At 34.6% G+C, this 25,549-nt stretch overlaps 1 protein-coding gene across 3 annotated transcripts in view; it reads right to left on the reverse strand.

Moving 5' to 3' along the window:
* Nucleotides 1-4,743: 4,743 nt before the first annotated feature.
* Nucleotides 4,744-25,549, reverse strand: part of CNTN5 (contactin 5) — a 1,295,471-nt gene continuing 1,274,665 nt past the window's right edge. For all 3 annotated transcript variants that reach the window (XM_025420999.3, XM_025420992.3, XM_049098649.1), the window contains 4 exons: nucleotides 20,759-20,945; nucleotides 20,206-20,318; nucleotides 11,662-11,830; nucleotides 4,744-7,511 (listed from right to left, as the gene is read on the reverse strand). In XM_025420999.3, the coding sequence (XP_025276784.1) occupies nucleotides 7,408-7,511; nucleotides 11,662-11,830; nucleotides 20,206-20,318; nucleotides 20,759-20,945 (573 nt within the window). In that variant the 3' untranslated portion in view covers nucleotides 4,744-7,407. The remainder of the gene's footprint in view (nucleotides 7,512-11,661; nucleotides 11,831-20,205; nucleotides 20,319-20,758; nucleotides 20,946-25,549) is intronic.

Genomic DNA, 25,549 nt, shown 5'->3' on the forward strand with positions numbered 1-25,549 from the left:
TAAAGTAAATCCCTGCCATCATATCATTTCATCTCTTTCCAAAAAAATTACCTAAAATAATAACAATACACCATAACTTCTAACAAAATTAGTGTATAATGTTTTATTTGGTCCATATCCCATTTCCCTTGGCTATTTCACAAATATAATTTATTATAAATGCTAATTTGAATCAGAATTTGAACATGGTCATTGTAATTTACTAAATTTCTTAAGTTTCATTTAAAGGGAAACCCCCATTCCTCCCTTATTTTTTAGTGATATTGATTTATGAAATAAAATGTTTCATTATCCTGAAGAGTATCCCACATTCCAGATTTGGCCAATTACTTCTCTATAGTCTCATAAAAAGATTTTTTTCTATTTCCTATAATTTCTGCAACTGATAAATATAGAAGGTAACTAAATTCAGGATTCAGGATTTTTTAAAAATAAAGAATGCTTTATAATAGCATTATAGATTTCATATTACATATGAGGTGGTCAACAGCATATGATGTCTCACTTTTAGTGATGCTAAAATTAATCAGTAGATTCAGGTGGTGAATTCCAAATCTTATTTATTCTCCATCTTCCACTGGGAACATTTTCAAGGTGGATCCTATGTCCATTTAACATGACACCATTTGTCTTTTTAACTTCCTTGCTTTCTGGCACTATTATATGATACAGGCTTATCTTGTATAATTCTTGCCCTAGGCCTCAAATGAACTATTTCTTCAGGAAGCCATGGTTTCCTTTAATTAATAGAGACTGTCTAGGCCAGATTCCCTAGTAAGTAGATTTTGGTGCAATCTCAGGGAACATGAGTAAAGTCAACAGAAAGTCAGGCAGGAGGGATGCTTGGGTGGCTCAGCAGTTGAACATTTGCCTTTCGCTGGGGCGTGAACCCTGGGTCCTGGGATTGAGTCTTGCATCAGGCTCCCTGCAAGGGACCTGCTTCTCCCTCTGCATCTCTCTGCCTCTCTCTGTGTCTCTCATGAATAAATAAATAAAATCTAAAAAAAAAAAGAAAAGTCAGGAAAGAAGACAAAGCAAGGTTAAGATGATGTATACTCAGTTTATTGCTTTGTGCTAAGCTTTGATGGGGCCACATCCTTACCAAATATATCTTCATGGCCATGTGAGATGTCTTCAAATAGGCTGTATGAAGAAATTATTTTGGGGGATACCCATAGGAGAGCAAAGAGAGGAGTCCATCGATCTGTTTGGCTTCATCTGTTTCTAATTTCCCACTAATTAGAGTTGACCCTCTGAGGATTAACTTTTTGCACTTTTATTCTACATCATCCAGTATTTTTAAGATTTAGTTAGGAAGCCAGATCTTATGTCCTGAACTGTGACATTTGATCTACATACAAATTTGTGAGAAGCACCAGGGCCCTAGAGGTATGCCTGGTTCGCCTGGCTTTGCAAGTTGTAGCTAAAGGGTAGTACCCAGTGCTCCAGGTCAAGGTATTGGTTGATCCCTTGCATTGAAACTGAAGGGACCTGAAGGAAATTCCAGATATTGAATATTTTAAGGCAAATACCAGATATCATATCAATTTTATCTGTACATACTGTGTATGTATCTTTGATAAAGTCTTTTTAAAAAAGTAACTGTCAGTAACATTATTATTTCCTCTTCTTATTCTAGTACCCAAACCAAATTCAAACTTTCCACATGGTCTTAAAGCTGTTTTTTTTTTTTTTATGATTGTTTTATTTTTGAATCAGGATCCCAATAAGGTCTAAACAATTTCATTCTGCTGATATTGCTTCTCGGGCTATTTTAAATGTGTTAACAGTTCCTTTTATTACTCTAAAACTTCATGCTATTTATTTTGGAATACCTAAATCTTTTGTCCTGGGGAATATACCACACTCAGGATTTAGATGATTTCTTCCTGTGGTATTATTTGGGTTCATTAATTTTCCAGTATTTCCTGCTAACCAGCAGTTAGGCCTACAGGTGTTTGTTTGTTTGGTTTTGGTTTTTAAAAAATTTTTACTTAGGACAGCCTGGGTGGCTCAGTGGTTTGGCACCTGCCTTTGGCCCAGGGCGTGATCCTGGAGTCCTGGGATGGAGTCCTGCATCGGGCTCCCTGCATGGAGCCTGCATCTTTCTCTTTCTGCCTGTGTCTCTGCCTTTCTCTCTCTCTGTGTCTCTCATGAATAAATAAATAAAATCTTATTTTTTTTTACTTAAATTCCAGTTAGTTAACACACAGTGTAATATTAGTTTTAGAGCTAAGGTTTTCATAAACTCAAGTTCATGATGAAATTTTTTGGCAAGAATATTAAAGAGGTAGTGCTGCTTACCTTCTATTCTATCTTATTAATGTCTCTGTGTCTTCTTTTTAGTGATGTTAAAATCAGTAGGTTCAGCCTGAAATTTTTATTGCAGGGTTCTTCACCAGCATTTTAACTAATGATTTTAACATTTATCAAGAATCATTGTCTGAGTAATTTTTTTTAGTTCTATCATTCCTTTTGCATTTATTAGCTGTGATTCTTTTTTTTAAACGATTTTTAAAAATGTTATTTATTTATTTATTCATGAAAGACACAGAGAGACAGAGAGGTAGAGACATAGGCAGAGGGAGAAGTAGGCTCCATGCCGGGAGCCTGATGTGGGACTCGATCCTGGGACTCCAAGATCATGCCCTGAGCTAAAGGCAGGCGCTTAGCCGCTGAGCCACCCAGAAGTCCCAGCTGTGATTCTTCTATAAAGTAGAGCTACTCTTCATTAACTACTTGATTATCCTGAGACGCAGTTCTTACTGGAAGAATATTCAATTCTTGCCCTTTTTATATTTTTATAACAATTCTCAGAATAATAATCTTGCATCTAACAGAGATGACCAATGATTTGTGTATATATTAGGATGAAATCATAGATATGTAGATATATGTATTTCTACCATTGCTGTCATTGTTTGAGCTCAAGTTATCCCATCTTTCCTGGTGGGAGGTATTTAAGTCTCCACATAAATGATAGTCTTTATAAGTAAGTAAAAAGTCCCAGGTTCATCTCATACATTTCCTATCCGAGACCTTAAATCAGCCATTGCTCCAAGAAATTTCCTTTGGTGTAAAACGAAAATTGGACATCACATTTTGTGTATTATTGATTTATTTGTATTATTTTTCCATTTAGGATGTTCACTGCTCTTCTAGACTTTTGTAGAACAAAGCTAAAAATATATTATTTTTAAGAATAAGGTTAAATGAACTATGAATCCATACTGATAGTTCTAAATCAAAGTTTACAGGTTTTATTTAACTTAAATTTTACAGATGTGTATCTCTTTTATCTTGAAAATCCATTCTTCTAATACTTTAACATTTATATTCATATATTGGCTAATTAAAAAATTATTATAATAGTTATGCTATTCACAAGATAATGAATGTAGGTCAAGATTTCTTTTTGGGGTGTGTGTGTGTGTGTGTGTGTGGTCTTTGGTATGTATGTATTATTAGGAATATACTCTCAAAATACTGACTTGAAATACTTATCTACATGGTTATAATTCTCCACAAAGAGAAATTTTAACTTATCAACCATTTGGTTGACATACAGTTAGTTTCATTATTTTCTGTTTATATTATTTTGTGGAGATTGCTTTGTTTTTTTTAATTTAATTTTTAAATTAATGTAAAACATTTATATATATAGTTCTAAAGTCAAAACTATGAAATAAGTACAGAGAAGAAGATCTTACTTGTGTATTTGTTCCTACATCCCATTCTCTCCCTCCTTAATAGGCAACAATTTTTATTAGTCTGAAGTTTATTCTTCCCTTTTCTTTTAGAGAGTACTAGCAAATAAATATATTTTTCCACTTCTTACGTCAAAGAAAGCATATATTCATTGTTTTGAATCTTGTTTATTCCCTTAATATATTTTTGCTAGTCTATATTAGGGATAGATACCTAGACATATGATTGCTAGGTCAAAGAGTAAATCCATGCAAAATTTTACTAGTTATTTCCCAGTTCCCTTTAGTATTGTTGTATCATTTTTTTATTTGAGGAGGTTTTGAAAATAAAGTTCCTTTGTCTTTGGCCTACCGAATCAGAACTCTGATATTTGGGTTCCTAGGTGATTTAGATGATCACCGAGGTATAGGAAGCCTGTTCTATAGGAAAATTTTAGGGCCAACATTAAATTAAATCCAATTAATTGTTCAGTTGATATGTGCTAGGTACTGTTTATGTAATGATGAAAGAAATCTTAAGATGAATATAGTATAGTCTCCCTTAGAGGATCAATAGCCTAGAGATTGGAGGGGAAGCATTCATAAACAAATCATTGTAAATCATATGATTGCTGGTATAACAGAAATTACACATGGTGCTAAGGAAGCACAAAAGAATAAATAACTCTATAAGAATTATACCTAGGGTGGATTAGGATAGACAATTTCTAATTAAAGCATAATTATGCATTTAACAAACTCTTTACAAAGCTCACTTGATGAAGTGTCCTTTCCTGAGAAGAAATAAAGCATGAGTCTAACCCTAAATTTATCCCATTTGTTTTTTTCTTCTTCGGTTTACTTTTTGACATGGCCTCTACTTTTTGAATTGAAACTAACATGGACATCTATGGAAATTTTTGAACCTAAAATCATAATGGCATGCAAAGTACTGACATTGTGGTATTTTCAGCATGAAAACACTACCATAATCATGATCATACTGTGGTATGCATGAAATAAATAAAGTCACTCATGTAGCTGACAGGAGAGAAGATAAAAGTCAATAAAAAGAGAATTATTTATTAAAAAGATCTAATGTTACAAGAACAGTACACAGAACTATTATCTGACTGTGCCTTCCACATGATATATACCATTATATAGAGTATATATACAGATTGTATACAATATATTTAATGATTTGACATGGAGTCCATAGTTCCTTTGTTTGGATATGCAAAACATTCACTTTATGAAATTTTTAATTTAATATGAGGAGTGGTTTTTCCTTCATAGCTCAATTGACATTATACAAAAATACAGTCTCTTTAATGATTTAAGACTGTGCAGTTACCATACCATCCAAGAAAAAGCTCACTCAGTACTGCAGTTGAAAAATAATGTACCTTGATAAGGAATACTGTTCTGCTTTCTACAAAGTAACAAGTATGTAATACATAAGTACATAAACATTTAAACTTTTTTTTATAGGTTTAGGATGCAAAATACATATTCTGTGCAGGTTGAATAAAAACATCCCTAATCTCTGATTCCTGCAAGAATACATCAGACATTCTACATGTAAATATTCTATCAGATGTGCACCATCCATCAGTTAGTTGGGAATCTTGGTTAATTTGCATTTGCCATATGTTGGCATATTTTATTGGGCTTTGTTTTATGAGAGTTTCAGTAATAACTTAATTCTTAAAGTCCTTCACTAAATCTAGTATAAAGCATCATGGAAAATAAAGAAAATGAATTGATTAAGCAAATATGAAGTAAAATTCTTGCCCATTCTTTAATATTCTTGCTATATCTTTTTTTTCCAGATGCACAATTTGCTTCGGCAAGCTACACTGTACTCATGAGAGTTCATATTTTGCCTGCTAAGTAGTTTGCATTCCTCTATCTGCAAAGTCCAGCCTCTCCCACTCCAAAGGAGGGTCAAAGAAAGTCTTCTCCCACTCAAAGAAGGTCACTTGGTTGTTATTATTCACAGGCTTCACTATTCAACAACTGTAGTAATTTACTATAATAATCTGTTAACTAAAAATAGCTTTTAAATCACTTCTTGTTTTAGAGGTGTCTTGGAATTAATTCCTCCCAAACAGAATGAGTAACCAACTTAGATGGTTGTGCTATGGCTCTGAAAACAATCTTTTATGATGTTCAGAACAGAAATTCCAATATATCCTGATTCTATAAGGATTAACCTCTAAAGCCAGGAGTGCAAGGTAAATATCATTTCATTTTGCTTACTGTTAAGGATGTTACAAACAGAATTAACAGGCTTAGGTTTTATAAAAGAAAAGAAACTATTTTTGTTTTCATATTAACATCATCTGTAAAACTAGTTCCTCCAAGCTCCTTTTTGGCATTCGACTTTACAGTAACTATCCCTTCAGGCATTTTTTGGGGTGGATGTGAACTGTGGCAGTTGGAACTTCTATATATCATCAGGTAGAAAGCTTTCACTTGAATTTCCAACTATCTAGAGTCACTGTAGTCCATGGTGACCCCTCAAAGTAGCAAATGGGGAACATTTCCCAAGCAGTCTATGGCTAGTTAGACTAGCTGAGGCCCAGTACTGAGGTCATGTTTCCACAGCTTAATAAAAAAATTAATTTATTCAAAAGGCCTTTTTTTTTAATAGTTGGTAACATTTTATAAGTGGTATGTGATGCATGGAAGTGTTTAAAAAATCAAAATTTATTTATTTTGCTTAAAACATTTTTTAATTCACAAACTATATGTATGCATCATTATTTGAACAACAAATTTTCATTGTCCTTAAAATCATTGGCAATTAGAAGAAAACCTTGGACTTTATTAATCTATTAAGCAACATCTATTTTGTCAGTAGGTGGGGAAATGGGAAAGCTCTTTTCTGTATTTATTTTGTTCTCAAATTAGCACCCTTGGAAACGTACCAGTGACTGCAGTTTTTAGTGACCATATATTTTTTTACTTTAATCTTTTGTTATTAAAAATAAACATTTATTATATTTGCAGCTAGATAACAGTAATTAATGAAAAAACAATAGCACTTAAATTCATTTGGACTCACTTTTTATTTACTTTCCACTAATGTAAATGGCTTATTCCCTACCCTAACAGAACTTGCATATAGAATAAGCATATTGACAAATTTTGCTATTTCACTATGCAGTAACACAATATTTTTCAAAAAATTTTTTGTGTATTTATGCTATAATGGATCACACAACTGAAGTATTTTCTCATATCTCTTACTAGTTTGTCAATTGGGATAGTAATCCAAAGGGAAAATGAAAAACAGTAGACTCAGAGTCTTTAGCAAACTTTTCATTCTCAGTTTTGTATTTCCATGTGAAACAGATCTGCTAGAGACCACTTACTTAAAAAATGGGTGGCACACACTCATGGTCATCAGTTATAAAATCAAATTCCAACATATTAAAAAAGTAAAGAATACATTTGACAGAAATTACCTTTGCTTGCAAAAAATTCATTACATACAATCTGCATATTTTATTGGAACAAAAACTGCCCTCTCCATTTACAAAACCAAAGAGAAACCTGATGGATAAGTAATATTCCCCCCAACCTCCTGTAAGTGCACTGGGTGTAGTCCCAAGTTTTTAAAGCTCATCCCAGGGTCCTGGGTCTCCACTTACACTACACTCTATTCACTGCTATTTTCAAGATAAAGCAAAGCAAAGTAAGTCTGCAGTTTTCACCAAGAGGTTGAGGGAATCATCAATGCCAAGAGCAATGTTATTGATAATGAAGATGGAGAGACTGTGTGGAGGGTCGACTGGGCACTAGTGATTTTTCCACCTGTGAAAATAGAGAAGTATTAAATGAAACAAATTATTTTGATTTTGCTTGATCTAGGAAAGAGTTGTTTTTAGATATGTAAGACAAAGGAGTGTAACATGCATTTGTTTCTGATGAGTGTCCTTATAAAACAAGAAATTGCATGAGGCTTCCAAAAACTATATGAAAAGCAAAATTATATATGGAATACTGTGTTAAAAGGCTATATCACCTCTAAAAAACACATCTACTCAGGAGATTTAGTGTAATTTTCACCAATCATGCAGTGACTTCTCAAATTCCAGGTATGAATGATAAAATGATTTCTATAGTGTATACAGGAGAGGGAGCAAGAATAATTAGCAAAAGTTTGTGGCAATAAGAATTCATAATTCAATTACTTCAGTCAATTTTTGAACTTAATAATAATAAAATTATTTAAGTTACTTATGGGTTCGCCACTGATTTGATTGTTTCAGTTGAGCAGGCTTAAATTCTAGATTCTCATACCAAACTTGGCAAAGGAAGGAGGGCCATCTTTCATTACTCTTACCTATGCCCAGGAGAAATTCTTCCTTCTTGGGAACAACACATTGTATGCAGTTAATGTACTAGAGTAGCTGTTTGATTAAACACACTGATCTGAACAGATTAGTTTAAGGTAGTTTTGATAGCTCCACATAATTAAGCTCCACACAAACTAAATACTACCCTTAGACCTAACTTCCTCAAGCCAGCAGTCTGAAGTATCATCAACATGATCAACATGATCAGTATTTAATGGGTGCTTACTATATGCAATGCACTGTACTGAGCCCTTATACATATCATCTGATTCAATCCTCACAACATTTCTATGCAGTAAATATTGTTGTTATCCCTCTATTGCCAATGAAGGAGCTGAAGCTTAGATAACAGAACTTGCTTAAAGTCATTCATCTGGGATTAGTGGAAACAGATGTTCTTATGATTGGCCTTGATTAAAACTTTAATGATAGATTAATCAAAATAAATGTACCAACTAATTTTTAAAATCATCCTTCTGTCAAGAAATCTTCTCTGGCCAGAGTTGACAGTTAATGGACCTGATTTTGATTTTTGCTATGGAAATAGTGTCCAAATTTTTAATCCAGATGTTTATTTAAGAGCTGAGGGATCATTTGCTTGGTAAAACACACACACACACACACACACACACACACACACACACGCAGCAGCAGCAAATCTTTCCTTTGAAAATTTTTATAGCTAAAGCACTAATAGAACTATTAATCAACACATTGTAGAATGTAACATGTATTTCACCTTGTACAAAGGGGATTATTGTGAAGTGCATGGCCATATGTGAACTATAAGAAAGGCATGATGACAAAGCTTCCCTGGAGTGGTATGTGCATGTAAGCATGCATAAATAAGCATAAATAAAAACTGTGAAAACAACTTTTCTGTTTATTTGAGAGTGGCAGAGTCCTTGTTAAATTGGCTAAAGTGACACTTTTACATAAACATCTCACTTTCAGAATGCTAAGTAGGGGCTATATCTCAAATTTCACAAAGAATCCACAAAGCAAAAAGATTATTTTGTATAAAAAATCAAAACAAAACACAAACAGCAACAACACTGGAGTAAGTTCTAGTCCCCGTTGCAAAACCAACTAGCTATTAAGTGAGTCCTTGAACTTCTTAGGACTTTTGGTTTTTGGAAAATTATAAGAATGAAACCAATTGTTGGATCTGAGATAGACAATATTATGAATTTTCACTTTATTAAAACTCAGAAAATGGGTTGCCCTAGCCATATTTTTTAAACTAAAACATAAAAGTTGACAATTTGTTTTTCACGGAATAGAAATTACAATACAATGGAAGAATCGATGTTTTTATAAGTACTTTCAAACTTGGGGCTGATATTGTCCAAGTGATATTTTACAATCTGGTTGTCTTAGAGTTGAAAAGAACCTTGGGGAGTCAGAGAATAATAGAATACTCAGAAGTTTGCTAGAAGGATAAAATAAGATAATACATTATATAAAAAACACCGAAGGACCCCTGGGTTGCTCAGTGGTTGAGTGTCTGCCTTTGGTTCAGGGCATGATCCCTGAATGTCTGGATCAAGTCCTACATTGGACCCTCTGCAAGGAGCCTGCTTCTTCCTCTGCCTCTGTCTCTGTCTTCTCTCTGTGTCTCTCATGAATAAATAAATAAAATCTTAAAAAAAAAAAGGAAAACATCTAGTGTAAGGCTAAGAACATTATCAGGGTTCAGTAAATACTCATTGTTATCATTGTTTTTAGAAATTTGAGACTTCTGATGCAAGCAGAGAGTTGTCATCTTTTTCACTTATCAAAAATAATCTTTAGTCTGTCAAGGTGCTGTTGAAAATTTAACACCCACATTCAAACAGTTCATTTGTACTAATCAATGTATAGACATTATTATGTCCTTTGCTCTTGAAGCTATACCTTTATAAATGAATCATAAAGTGTATTAAGCTTGAGTGTGGCCACAATGTATTTAAATTATTAGGTCTTTTCATCTGAATTTCTGAAAAATGTCAGATTTCCTATGTCTTGTGTTTTTTTAATTATAACTTTTCACTTTGAAATAATTTTAGATGCACCCAAAAGTTGTAAAAATAGAACAAAGAATTCATCCAGATTCCTTAAATGTTTGTTTCATCATTGCTGCATTGCTATTCTCTCTATAAATACATACATTTTTTCTGAGCCATTTGAAAGTAAGTTGCAGACATGATGTACATTTACCCTTAAATACTTTAAACTTATTTTTAAAAATATTTTATTTATTTATTCATGATAATACATAGAGAGGAGAGAGAGAGAGAGGCAGAGGGAGGAGCAGGCTCCATGCAGGGAGCCCGAGCCCGACGTGGGACTCATCCCTGGTCTCCAGGATCACGCCCTGGGCTGAAGGCGGCGCTAAACCTCTGAGCCACCCAGGCTGCCCTATCCTTAAATACTTTAATGTATAGTTCCTAAAAATAAGTTTCTTATATAGTTACAGTACAATTTTTTTAAAAGAGAGACTTATTGATATATATTATCTAACGTATAGACATTATTCAAATTTTATCAACTGTTCTAACAATATCCTGTATTTTTATGTAAGAATTTACTTATCTCATCTGATATTTTAATTTTTTTTTTTATTTTTTTTATTTTTTCTTTTTTCATCTGATATTTTTAGGTAAGAATTTATCAAGTATTATGTCAATAGCTTTTCCTCAACGTTTCAGTCTAATTATTTTCTTCTTTGTATTTCCCTTCTATCTCACTTTGTGGCATCAAAAAAAATCATATGCAATGCTTTTGGTTTTAATCCAAATTGATGAATGAATATGTTGAATACAACAAAGCCACATGCAGAGTCCTACAAGATGTCACTGGATACTTTCCTTTAGGCTGACAATTCTGCTTGACAATGATTACTCAATAAATAATGTTCATAATTACCCAGAATTAAATGCACATTAAGTATTTTTTATTCAAGGGTTTTAGGGAAAATTGCCTAATATTTTCTTAATGAGAGATTTGCATACTTTATTAAATCTTTGGTTTCCTTTTCTTATTACCTCAGTGGAATGGTTGCTCATTTCTTTTTTAAAATATTTTATTTATTCATGAGAGACACACAAAGAAAGGCAGAGATATAAGCAGAGGGAGAAGCAGGCTCCATGGAGGGAGCCCAATGTGGGACTTGATTCAGGGACTTCAGGATCATGCCCTGGGCCAAAGGCAGGCGCTAAACCGCTGAGCCTCCCAGGCGTCTCTGGTTGCTCATTTCTAAATTTGTAAAATTTCTCTTCCTTTAATCCCATTCTGGTTAATAATTATGGTAGTGGTGAAGATATGTGGCCCTGGAGACGAGCATACTTGGGTCTAAATCTTGGTTCTTCAACTTAGTATGATCTTAGGCAAGTTACTTAAATTTTCCCTAAAATATGAACAATATCTCTTTCATACGATTATTACTAAGACTAAATAAAATGATGTAAAAGACTTATGACCAATAAGACTTATGATCATGCCTAAACATGGTAAGGACTTCCAAAGTTTTCAACCATGCAATCCATCATATTAATTTTGGTGAGGTTTACACTATTTACCATTGTTAGTGGTCATCAGATTAAGCCTATTATGTCAAAACTTACCTGAATAGGATGGTACTCTGATTTGGGAACTAGCTGTCCCATCCCCTCCTTCACTGTATGCTCGAACTTCAATAACATAGACTCCAGCATCGGGGAGTGGTACTATTGCTTGAGGTTTCTGTGTTTCAATAACTTGACTGTTGCTGTGCCCCTCTTGTCTATAAAAAACCTGGAAATAATAACAGAGGTTTAAACATTTGATATTCAGTTTAGGATTCCAAATGTTTATTGACTGACTACTATATGTCACATTTTGAGCTAAGGGAGCTTACAGCTTTGACAGATATGTAATCAAATGTATGTGCTATATGCAGCAATGGAGTGTGCATAAGGTACTTGGAAATACTGAAGAAGAGTTTAATTCTGTCTGTGCATTAGAAATGGCTTTTCAAAGGAAGTGATGTTTGAGCTAAGTATCTGAAGATGAGTAGAGTTCACCAGTTAGAGAAAGGGATGTGAATTCTAGGAAAAGATAAGAGAAAATGAAAAAAATACACCTAGGCAATAAGGAACTATAGCATGAGGGTATGGCATGAACAGAAGACATACGAGGATAGTGATACGAGACTGGAGCAGTAGGTAGTGAGGAAGCATATCACTAAAAGTCTTTTATTCTTGCTTAGTGAAATGAATAGTATCATGAGGGAGTACTCATAGCTCTCATCTGCAAATTCAAAGGACAAAAAGATAATTTGTTAAATATATCAATAAATCTTTAACAATGTAGAAAATTGCTAAAAAATTAAAATGTTAGTGTTTTTATTTACTTCTCTGGTTGTTTGCTTTTCTGTGAAGTGGCATTTGGAAACTTTGGGTAGTAAAGTTAAGGCCTTTTTGACACTTGTCCATGGTACTAGAATGGAACATGTATCACAGTAAATGATTTCAGAATTATAAATTAGGGCATAAAATTATCCTATTTTATATATCAGAAAGTAAAGATCATAGAAATTATGCAATTTATACAAGACCATGTGGCTAGTTAGGGAAGAAATTGCCTTAGAAGTTTAGTATTTTGATTTAAGTTCAGAGCTGCTTCAGAACTATATTAATTGTTTCTACTTACAGATTTGGATTCAAAATAATCTCCTACAAACAAAATAAACTGCAATCGCCATATTTCTTTCTGGGCAAATGTGGTCCCACTATAAGACCTGGTACATAGTAAACTTAGAAGAGAAAGCTCTTTCATTGCCATTATTGTTTATTGTCAATGGTCAGTATTTCAATTGCATCATAAATAATTGACTGCCTTAGAAAGCTAGATAAAAATTTGTAATTTTTTCTTATAAAAATGTGTTTTGAGCTTGAACTAACTTACACAGAGGGGGAAAAAAACCTTTAGTAGAACAATATTGTCATATATTGAAGCTTTCCTGTACTTGATCCTTACTTTTGCATTCTGGTAATGAATGGTCCCTCCATTTCGCTTCCTTTATCTTTCACAGATTTAAATTTACTTCAGGGTCTCAGGAGAGAAGTAACTTCTCTCTGAAAGTATTTAGCATATGTAATAATTGTATGTACTAAAATACTCATAGGGAAGGAAGCCATAGCCTCAATGTGGTTGCAAAGTGATAAGAGTATCATCAAATATTTGTCGGGCATATCATGTGGGCCAGGCACAGTGCTATATATTGGAGACTCGTAACAGAAAAGACCACATGGTTTCTGCTCTCATGGCACTTACAGTATAATAGTGAGACAGATACCAATGCATTGAAGTGTGATATATATTGCAATAGAAAATGTATTTGGTGATATAGCAATGCACAAAGTGGTACTTTGTCAAGATTTGGGGAATCAGAAACATTTCTTAGAGCATGCCCAAAGCAGGTTCTTTCAGCTTAAAAAAATAACAATTATATCAGAATTTATGCTTCTCATTTTGACTATAGCAGTATAATGAATTAGAATTCTGATCATCCACATGAGGTAATTAGAAAGTAAACTTATGGCAATGGGAAAGTATGTAAATTGGTGAGGATTGGCAGGGGAGTGACTATTTTAGAGGACATAGTTATTATGGTTCAATAAATTACAACTCTTATGACAAAGAAAAATGCAGTTAGTAATGCATATCTAATGTTGCTGTAAAATCCAGAGTTGAAGAAAAATTTGTGGATCAGTTGAGATTTAGAAACAAAAAGTAAAAGCAGGAATAATATCAGTCAATGGTAGCAAAAGGAGTTTGAGATTAAATGTGGCTTTTACCAGAACATCCAGGGAGATGTGATGCTATGAGTCAGTAAGTAGGTATACTCAGTGAAAACATATATTAAAATAATGGTTAGTCTTAGGTGCTTGAGAGAATCTCAGCTTATTTTAAAATCCTGATTTACCAAAACAAATGAGAATGAGAAATATGAGAAGGTTAAGGAGTTATCAAGACATGTCAAAAGTAGTTATTGACAATAAGGAGTCCAAGGAGTACTTTCAGAATTTGGACATTTACAGAATGGCAGTTGTGATGACAGCTATCTTTCAGCATAAAGGAAACTGTATTTTCAAATTTATTCTCAAATTCTACTTAACAAGCTGGGAGGGGTGAATTATCTAAAAGAAGTGATTCTGAACAAAAATTAATGTGGTACTGCTATTCTGAAACACATAATCTGGAAATGGTTAGTCTATATGTCTGATGGTGACACAATAATGTTGTGAGTAGGCTTAAGGATAAAGCAGTAAATTTTTACTGGTTTTACTCAAAAGTACCCTTGAGAAAACTGTATCCTATTAAACGGGAGGCCTGTTCAGCAGCTGAGCATCTTGGGAATAGTCAAGGGGACAGGTGCTCTTCATTACAGAGGATGAGGGATCTTAAGTCCCAGGGGCAATGGGAGGGTGCGGAGAAGTCAGCAAGATGATAGTAGCAGGATGAAGAGAAGTCGGAGGGCCACAAGCAGCAGTGAGAAACCACTGACTGGACGATGGCCAAAAGCACTTTTAAGAACGAGACTTCCTATGGGCAAGGGAACTGGCACTGTTCAGATATTGGCTTGTATGGTATGCTTTTCACTCGACCCACTGCTGCCAACATTTCTATCAAGTCTACTTTCTAAATATATATATATTTGATGTTATGTAAGCCATTTCTGTTTTATTTTTAAAAATATTTTATTATAAAAAACTTCAAGCATAACCACATGTAAGAGGATAGTATAAGCCATTATATAGGAGTCTTTTTAATTTGTGAGTATCACAAGAAAGAGACTGAATCCCATATGTGGAGTGAGTATCAGATGAAGGACCAGCTTCAAGATACAGGAAGTCAGTGAGACTAGAATGGACAAAGACATTAAGTTCCCTGGAGAAGTTGGATAAATATAGAGGTGGTCTTCAGAATACTGTAGGATGTGGAATCAAATATCAATCCAAGTGTACATGAATCTCAAGAGTCTGGAAGGCCCTGATATTTAAGTTGAATAAATAAAGACTTCTGTCTATATTGATGGAACACATAATAACCAGTAAACCTTGAGCCTGATATTTCCCTCCTCTGCCTGGCTCTGTAAATAGGCAGAAAGTAGACGTGAGGGGGGAGGAAACATAGAGAAAGGGTTATATATCTAGGAAACGATACTGTCTAGATGTAGCCTAGAAAACATTTCTTTGGTATGTAGCCTGAGGTCCTTGTCCCAAATTCCTTCTGACTGCTTTGTTTTGTTTTGTTTTCTGAATAGACAGAAGTTTCTCCTAGTGGGGAATGGGATGTTTGCACAAGTGACCACTAACTATAGCTCCTGGGCATTTAATATTTATTTTCCCTTTCACTTGGGCTTAAATCTATATGAGAATAAGATGAAGATAAGATGGTTGTTTTACTTTATTATATTGGTAAACTTCTTTCATAGTATAAGGAAAACATTCCTCCATTCTCAAGATAATTAGAGAATTATGGCTGAATATGCTTTATTCCACAGCTTTGTTATTGGTATTCCTTTAGGAAAGCCAGCAGTAGATGTGCCAAAATTAGTTAAAGATGCTAGATACAGACCCCACATGAGAGGAATTATAAAAATTACATTTTCTTCATTAAAAGTGTTTATTTGGGAAAAAAACATTAAATTAGAAAAAATTTATTTGAAATTTTTGCTTCATTTTCACAATCACTTATAAATTATATATTAATAATAAAGTGGCTGTTTTCAACTTGGGAAATGTAAGAAACAAAGGCATAATAGTGAACTGAAGAAGTTATAAATACACTAAGTAAACTCCCAAATTAGATTTAACTTTTAAAATGGGGAGTTATTCTATTTGAGTGAGAATAGTTTTTATAGCCATATCTTCACGAGACAGTCTTTTCCTAATATTATTCTGGTTTTTCAAGCTTCTATTTCTCTTACTTTATAATGAAAGCTGTGATATCTTGAAATTATTGCTATCAAATATGGACTTGCTAAAATCTCAAGATGCTTAAGATCTCTTGGATGATCTCAAAAAGCAGTAAGAAATTTCACAACTAGGTAATAGTTAACATTTATCTGAATGGATTTCTTTTTAATGTGTCTTCTCTGACACAGCCATATACGGCTTGATTCCATCCTTCTTCCACTGTATTCTTGGTCATTTTTGAGGTCCCTGATTTATGATGAAGAGACCTGTTTATCTTCTTAACACGTTGCACATAATTTCTCATCATATCTTTCTCGGTTAACATCTTGTTTTTATATGTGTTGATACCTCAATCTCTGAAATAAGTAAAGCACTAAGATCCACACTTCTTAGAAAATGGATTGATTGAATGTCAAATTCCACTGTTTTATCTTATTATCATTACTTTATTATGCTCTTTTTGAGGTTTATTTTTAAAGAATGAATTCAATTCTGTATTTAGTATCCTAAGTATAAGAAAAAAATTGAGTGTATTATTTATGGATCAGGTCTGGAGAACAAATCTATTTTTCCTCCATATTTATCACTTTTCAATCATTTTCACATTCTGGAAAACTTCTAGATGAAGAGTTTTCTGAATTCATCTACTTTGGACTTAATACAAAAGGTGGAATACACAGTCCTTGCATTTTAAACCTCAGGTATGGACTCAAAGTTTCCCAGCCTCAAACCTACACACTATGTTCATTTCTACTGATCTCTTTTGCTTTTAAAAGTAAAGTAACTTGGCAAAGACAAAGAGTAAAAATAGATTTACTTCTCTTTTTGATATCACAATTAATTGTGGAAGCTTTCTTGTACTCTGTTTAGCAGGAAGTCCTCTACCTCAAATTACCTCATGGATGGAGAAAGAGTATGCTGAGTTGTTCCTATTTTTGTTAATCTTTTGTGACTGCTCTATGTCATTGTGCTTAAGATGTATGTGTATATGTGTATATGTGTGTATGTATGGTATATATGCTGGCATTCTTGATTCAATGATTAGGTTACTCTTGGTCTGGTAGTAATTTAGGGGCTGTGGTAGAACTTAAAGAGGTCATGCTCAGCCGAGGCTGAGTTCACTCCATACTTGTGTGAACCTCCAGCCAGATGGTACAGCTCTTTATATGCAGTGTAGATCCTTGCCTACGCTGGAGGAGTTTTCCTCAAAGTCATGCTAAGAAAAGGGGGCTACAAGTTTGTGTTCTCTGGGTTATATCTCTGTAGTTTAAATTTGCAGCTACGGGGATCCCTGGGTGGCTCAGTTGTTCGGCGCCTGCCCGCGGCCCAGGGTGTGACCCTGGGGTCCCGGACCGAGTCCCACATAGGGCTCCCTGCCTGGAGCCTACTTCTCCCTCTGCCTCTCCCTCTGCCTGTGTCTCTGCCTCTCTCTCTGTGTGTATCTCTCATGAATAAATAAATAAAATATTTTTTAAAATTGCAGCTATTGTTTCTAATCACATTCCCAATCACTGTACCTGTGTTAGCAGGAGCTTTCATCCTTAGCCACCTGCTTTGTGAAAATCAGACTTGCCCAGTAGAATCTAGGCTCTGCATTAAGCTTCAGTCATTAATCTGCCTAAAGTCCTCTTTCTCTCAGGCCCTTTGTGACATTTCTGCCAATAGGACTCTCACTGAGGATTATCCTGTCCATCAGATGCTCTAGTAAGATTTAGTTGCAGGGATGCCTGGGTGGCTCAGCGGTTGAGCGCCTGCCTTTGGCCCAAGGCGTGATCCTGGAGTTCCCGATCGAGTCCCACATCGGACTCCCTGCATGGAGCATGCCTCTCCCTCTGCCTATGTCTCTGCCTCTGTGTGTGTGTGTGTTTCATGAAAAAAGACATAAAATCTTTAGGAAAAAAACAACAACAAGATTTAGTTGCAAAAGAACAGGTTTTGAGGTCTCACTCCATTTGTTATCAGCAGATTCCTTTTTTAGGAATGAACTCTTTCTTCTCCAGGACATAAGAAAGTATAACCATTTCAAGGAAATAAAAGAAAAAAGTCCTCTATCAATGTGTACCTACTTGTTATTAACTTATACAACTAAAATGGAATATGCTAATGATTCTTCCGCCAGCAAGAAGGTATTCCAAGGTTAACCTGTGCCGTCTTCTTTAAGACAGAGCTGGCATGCAACTTTCAAAGATAAGTTCATTTTGTTAAAATTTCACCTAATCAGATATCCTTTTCCCAAAACAATTAGAATAAATAGTAGCTATTTTGAAATGAGCACTTTCTATATGCTAACAGCTATATGCTATTTTACGTAAGTTATCTTAATCCTTAAAATAATCTTGTATGATAGATATTATTTTATTGTTATTTGTGCCATTTTGAAATTAAGAAAATGAGACACAGAAAGATTAAGCAACTTGCTTAGAGTTACATAACTAGGATTTGAATGAAAGTGATTCAGAAGCTAGTGCTCTTTTCCAGCTACACCTAACAAATGGGAAGATCATACTGGAAAAGAACACATCTGATAATACACACATATGAGTAATTGCATGATATACTTCCAGCTGGGTTAAATTAGTTAATTTATTCATCCATTCTAGAAGCATTGGGGATAAAGTGATGAGAAAGAGTTTTTGCCTTCAATTATATATATAATCTAGTTGGGGAAACAGCCGCATATAAAGAGGAAGAACAGTGACAGAGATAGATGGGGTAATTGTGAGCAAAAGAAGGATCACCTTGCCTGGGAACCCTATGTTCAACCTCACATATTCTTCAAGTATTAGTACCTGAGAGGTGCCTTATGCTTATTGGTTCTGACATATGCTTTCATGTCACTTTTCCTTGTTTTCTACCTTGCCTCTCTAGTTTGGGAGTTTGATTACCATATCTAATGATGTTAGATTGGCTCTCGGAAGGTCTATCACCATTTCTGACCATACTGCTATCTCTAATTATCGAGGGTTTATTTGCCTTAGAGGAAAGTTGTAAAGACATGGTTATTTGGGGTAAGAGTATAGGAAGAGCACTAAGAGAAGGGTATGAAAAATGGCTCACCTGCCCTCCCTCGAAAGATCATATTCAATATCTCTGAGGATTAGAACAGATTTCAGTAGTGTATGTTTGAGTAATGAGGGTGTCTGCCAACCATGCTAATTATAGTCTGTAGGTAATAACATAATTTGTGTCTTAAAATATGATTAATGGGAATTATTTACCTTAAAAATATATTTCATTTATAACTTCTTCAGTTTTTAGCTTCACAACTTTAGCACTTTATGTACAAAATACTGTTGCCATTTCTGATAATTGAAAAACCACATAAATGATGATTTTCAGTCTAAATATTACTAAAATGCTTAAAATTTCTGATATAAATAATATTCAACATATGGTTCTCTATGAAGTTTAAGACAATAATGGAACCTGATGAAAAATAATTGAAATTCAACCAAATCCGTACATAGGCCACATATATTTAAAAATTAGAGATAAAGTTGTCTTTCTTTTTTTTAAAAAAATTATTTATTTATTCATGAGAGACACAGAGGCAGAGACATAGGCAGGGGGGAGGAGCAGGCTCCCTGCAGGGAGCCGGATATGGGATCATGCCCTGAGCTGAAAGAAAGATGCTTAACCACTGAGCCACCCAGGCATCCCGATAAACTTGTTTTTCAAAAACAAACCAAATGCTTTCATACTTCCAGCTCTCTTGCTGGCACATTTCAGGATGACTGTGCGTGAAGGGCTGTGCCTATTTTGTAGCTTGCTGTCTCTCCTTGAACTTAACCCAGTGTACCGGCCCTAGCATTTCTTCTTCTTTTACTAATAGTCTTTACACTCATATGAAGTCATCTAGTCTTTGTCATCTGCCAGAAAAAGTCTGTCTTCTGGGAGGGGATGCCAGGACTCTCTGCATAAGCTCTGCTTGTCCTGACACTGGTTCAGAGAGCCAACTTCATCCTGTATTCAAATTGTTACTGCTTTCCCCACTCGTTCCCTTTCCATGCTTTGCACAGTTAAAACTGTTTTTGACTGCCTTGGCTTCCCCATTACAGGGAGGCTTTCTTCTAAGTTTTAGGTAGAAGATGATTGGGGAAAAACAGGTACGCTAATGGCTTTTTTATGCCTTATTAATTGTACATCTTCATAATAGCAGTTTTCAAGGTGACTATCTATACAAAAGAGTGAGGAAACTATACTGACCTTGTAGCCCATGACATCAGATTCATTGGTTAATGGTCTGACTGGTTCCCAGCCCAGAGAAAGCTGGGAGCCTTGCTGTTCCCACCTGAGGTTGCTGGGTGCTTGACTAGGGGCTGCAAAATAAAAAGTGAAAGTGAACTGACAAAGAGTCTTGATTACATTTCTTCACTTAAATCTTTGTATTTCAGTATTTTCTTGTGGTTAGTGGTTGGCTGGCACCATAGGCTTCTTTCCAGCCGGAATCAGATAAGGAGTGTTTTTGCTCCAGTGTCATTTGCTCCAGCTCATCTACTGAGCTTTTGAACCAGAATTCTTTTATCTTTCTTCTGTGTCGAAATTGCTTGGCCTTGTTTCACAGGAAGATAACTTTTATCTGTTGTGAATGCAAAATTTTCTGAGCTAGTTTTGGAATTCAGATCTAAGCATTCAAGCAAGACTGTGAATCAAAACTCCCCTTCAACTCTCCTTATATTATGTACCTCACATGACTTTCAAACATCTTAAAAGATGTTTCCCCTTTGTCTGAAACAAACAAAAAGCCCAGGTCACTTACGAGATTTCTTGGTGGTTGCACGCACTTCACTGCTAGGTGGCCCATATCCAGCTCCATTATAAGCTCTCACTGTGAAGTGATACAAAGTATTTCCTTCTAATCCTGTCAGAATGACAGATGACTCATTCGCTCTAGTTTTGACTGTTTCTGCTGCATCTTCTTGTTCCATGTCTTTCCAATAACCAACCTGTCAACAAATTATTAAACGACAGATTAATTTTGAAGTTTCTTCTATACTTGTGATTGTTTGATGTTTTCCTAAAGCCCTAAGAAATCATTCTTGTATTACTCAATTAACAGGTACTACTAATGAGGCAAAAATCAGTCCTAGTCACTACCTGATTTGCATCTGTGTGCGTCATAGCAGTACTCAGCAGAGCAACAAAAGGTGCTCCCTTCTAACCTGGTAGCATGAGTTGCTTGGAAAGAGCCAAAAATATATCCTGACATTAAGGAAGGATCATTCAAAGAAATTGAGGCACTCTTTTCTCATTGGTTGTCAGAACCTTTTACCTTTCAAAGCCATGGAGCTTTGAATGCATTATTTGAGAAAGAGACATGAATAATATTTCCTTCTGGGCCCTCATAAAGGTGAATAACACAAGCTATATGGGTTTAATAGAGAAGAGGTGTCAAAGACCACTCGCCGTACCTGGGAGTGCTCTAAATGTAGACATATCACATTGCTAGGATATGGGAGGGAGACAGAAAGGAACTTTTCTATCAAAGCACAATTTATGCATCGAGATGATCTTTCCTGATTATAAGCTCATGGTAGCTGCTCCTATCCCAAATTTGAACGCTTTGTAAATTTAAATAATTTTCTTTGTATACCTAAAGTTTAACACTATGTCCGACATTAGAATGTTACTATATTTAAGTGGATAAAGAGTAGTTTTTATTCTTCTACTTACTTATTGTAGTAAAAACAATGGAACATTGTCTCCTCCTCCCCCAATTAATTACTTGGTGAAAGAAGTAGATCACTTATCCTTCTTCAAGTACTTTGTCTACAGTAGAAGCTAGAAAGCCAAACACCACATTTTCCAGAGGCTTTCACCTAAGGTTGCTGCTATACATTGTGGGCAGTGAGGGGTTTTTGTTTTTTATTGAAATATTCTTAGTCTTAGGCATGACTGCCATTTCCAGCATAGCCATAAGAAGTCAGTCTGTTAATTTTACTGGAATTAAAATAAAAAGCTTATCTAAAAGGAATTAAAAAATAAAACCTGCAGAAAAATCTAAAAAAAAAAATCCACACATTCTCTTTTTGGTATTTTTTTTTTTAAGGAGTTGTTACTTTCACAGTGAAATGGATTATTTGCCCCCTCATTTTTTCCCCTGATGGGAAAGAAGAAAAACAAAAACAAAACAAAAAAAATATTTGGAGTTTAACATTGTGCTTCTTTGATGCTTCTTAAATCAGAGTTGAGGTACTAACAGTAGTCAGAAGTCACACACACCTTGAGGTTGAGACTTCTTCATTCAATTTTTTTCTCCAATGATTCAATTTCTATCCTGATGATATATTTAATCAACCCATACACTTTGAGCTCTATATGAAATCACTTGAAATTAGGTTAAAAACATTAAAAAATATATAAATATCTAAAACTGGAAGCATAGATAACCTACTATTTTATCACAGATAATTGTGTCTGTGTATCTCTTCTTATATTTTCATTACATATATTTAATATAATTATGTACCTATAATTTATGTCCTACTTTTATTCTCTAACATTATAGTTACATATAAATATTTTCTCATTTTTCAAAGTAATATTCTATGTCGGTATACCAAATATTATTTAACCAGTGTCCTATTGCGGAACATTTGGGTACTTTCCAACGGATGCTTTTTTAATTAAAATGTTGCCATAAATATCTTCACCTGTGTTGTTTTCTACATATTGGATTAATTCTCCAGGATAGAACACCACACAGAAGATTATGGGGTCTAAAATGACAAAAACTGTTAGGCTTTTTGTTATAAAAAAATGTCACATTAGTTTTCAAATAGTTTGTACAAATTTTCATTTCCAAAAATAGTTTATGAGTTTAGGATATATCAAACTATTGCAAACTCTAGGTTGATCATGGGTTGGGAGCCAGAAAGCCTATATTTGAAACTTACTTTTTTTTTTTTTTTTAATCTGTAAGCTGTATGTAATTGAACAAATTACTTAACCACTGAATTTCTATATCCTTGTTTATAAAATAGGCAAAATACTACTTACCTCAGTTTTATGAATCATTTTTTTTAAATTTTTTTTTTAATTATTATTTATTTATGTTAGTCACAGAGAGAGAAAGAGGGGCAGAGACACAGGCAGAGAGAAGCAGGCTCCATGCACCGGGAGCCCGACGTGGGATTCGATCCCGGGTCTCCAGGATCGCGCTCTGGGCCAAAGGCAGGCGCCAAACCGCTGCGCCACCCAGAGATCCCTTATGAATCATTTTTAAACTACTTGAATTATCACTAAACTACTACTTATTATCACTAAACTACTTGAATTATTTTTTATTAATGTTTTAATATTTCTGATTATTGTTATTTGTAAATCAATTAGTATCTTGGTTTTGATATCCTTCATATTGTTTTGATTGTCCAATTTTGTCTCTTAAAACTTTATTTAAATTTATAATGACATATGATATGATTAGTGGCAGACAGGAAGCATGACTTGAGTCAGCTAATATCTGTAAGATATTGAGATAAGAGTATAGATTTGAACCTAAATTTACAGGATGGCTCTTCTTATTAAATATCCATTTTTTTTCCAAAGTTGACTCTCCAGGATAATTATAATTATCACTATGCAGATAATATAGTTGATTTTCTGGTGTGATGGTTCTAGGTGATGTGATGTCACGCACAACCTAGTTCTTTACATGGAATTGCAGGATCTGAAAACCATGATTTTTGCCATTTGCAGTAGATGGTTAGTGGTTGAGTTGTGAACTTTTTCCTACTTCTCAGTTTTCAAATAGTTTATCTATATATATAAACTATATATATATAATCAGTGAAGGAGTCTCCCTAATATTTTATCTTCTCTGGATTTTCGCTACCTGTTAGATTTTTAAAAATACAGCTTTTTTCTTAGTTTCTGCAGTCACTTATTTCTACATCTTTACACTCAGTGATCACTGTTCATTCAATATTGTAGTCCTTGAATTTAATAAATGTAGTGAGGGAGGTGGTAAGTGTGTGGGAATAGGAGTATGTGGGAATACTCTTTATATTCTGCTCAAATTTGCTGTAGACCTAAAACTGCTTTGAAAAAAAGTTTATTGATTAAAAAAATAATAGTTAAAATTGTCATTGAATGAATAACCACACAAATGTAATATTGTGGTTCTGACAAGCTACCTGCTAGAGATGTATGATATGAACTAGGTCTCAGTAGAGAGAGGCTAGTCAGGGAGGCTTTACTAAGAGAGGTAGTTGAGCATTGGTAGAAAGAAGGGTAGGAGTTAAGCAGGCAAAGAGGGAGGGGAGGCAGAGGAATAGTGTGTGCAGTCTGGAGAGGAGAACAATTTATCTACAGGGCTGAAAAAAGTCCGGCTAGGCTGATGTGGAAGTTGAGGGTAACTGTGGTTTATTTTAGTCCTAGAGACAAAGGATGGGGCTATATCTTGGGGCTTTTCTGTGTTTAGGAGTTAAGAACAGGGGCAACTGGGTGGCTAGTGGATGAGTGTCTGCCTTTGGCTAAGGTCATGATCCTCAGTCTTGAGATCCAGTCCTGCATCAGGGTCCCCGTAGGGAGCCTGCTTCTCCCTCTGCCTGTGTCTCTGCCTCTTTCTCTCTCTCTCTCTCTCTCTCTCTCTGTGTCTCTCATGAATAAATAAATAAAATCTTTTAAAAAAGAAGTTAGGAACAATGATAACACATTGAAGGATTTTAAGCAGGGATAAAGGTGGGAGTTCGACATGATCAAATTTGTTTTTTGAAAATATATACTCAGCAGTCCAAAATTTGTTCTTTTGTTGTTGTTTTTATTGTTTTTTTAAACGTACATAAATCAGATTGTTCCCTTGTTAAAAACCTTCCATATTGCACTTAAAATAAATTCCAAACTCCTTATCATGGTTTCCAAGGCCCTACCTGATACGGTCTCCATGTCCTTCTCCAACCTCATTTTACATCCTCAGACATTCACTCACATTCCTAATTGAATTTCTGGTGCCATCTCCCTGGAAGTTCTTTCATAGATCTTTTTCTCTAAATGGCTCTCTTTTCACCAATGGTTCAGTTTACCTGAGAAGTCTCCCTTGACCACTTCTCTAAAGAAACCATCTCTCTTTTATGTCATTCTGAGTTTTGTTATTATCACTTGTAATCATGACACTATATGAAACTATCTTAATTTATCTGTTTGTTTACTTTATTTGGCAATGGTTGCAGTATGGAGAAGAGATTGGAAAGGGGCTACAGTAGATGCAGGAGAGCAGTTAGAAGGTGTTGCCAGAGACTGGGTAGGGAATGAAGATAGCTTGAACTAGGGTTATGGTGATTAGTTATGGGCACTTCAAAGAGAGAGTTGGTAAGACTTTAATATTTCCTGAAACTCTGTGGTATATATTTTGGTTATTTTGATTTGGGACTGTTTGTTTACTTTGGATTTTTTGTTGTTATTGTTGTTACTGCTTTTGCTCTATATATTTAATCTTCTTGGCAGGTTACCTATTGCTTATGGACCAAATTTCTCTTGTCCTTCACATCGGCCATTTTCTCTCTCACCTTAAATTTCCTTATTCATTAAGTTTTCATTTTGGGGTTACTTC

This window comes from Canis lupus, chromosome 21, assembly GCF_003254725.2.
Source record: "Canis lupus dingo isolate Sandy chromosome 21, ASM325472v2, whole genome shotgun sequence".
Taxonomy (NCBI): domain Eukaryota; kingdom Metazoa; phylum Chordata; class Mammalia; order Carnivora; family Canidae; genus Canis; species Canis lupus.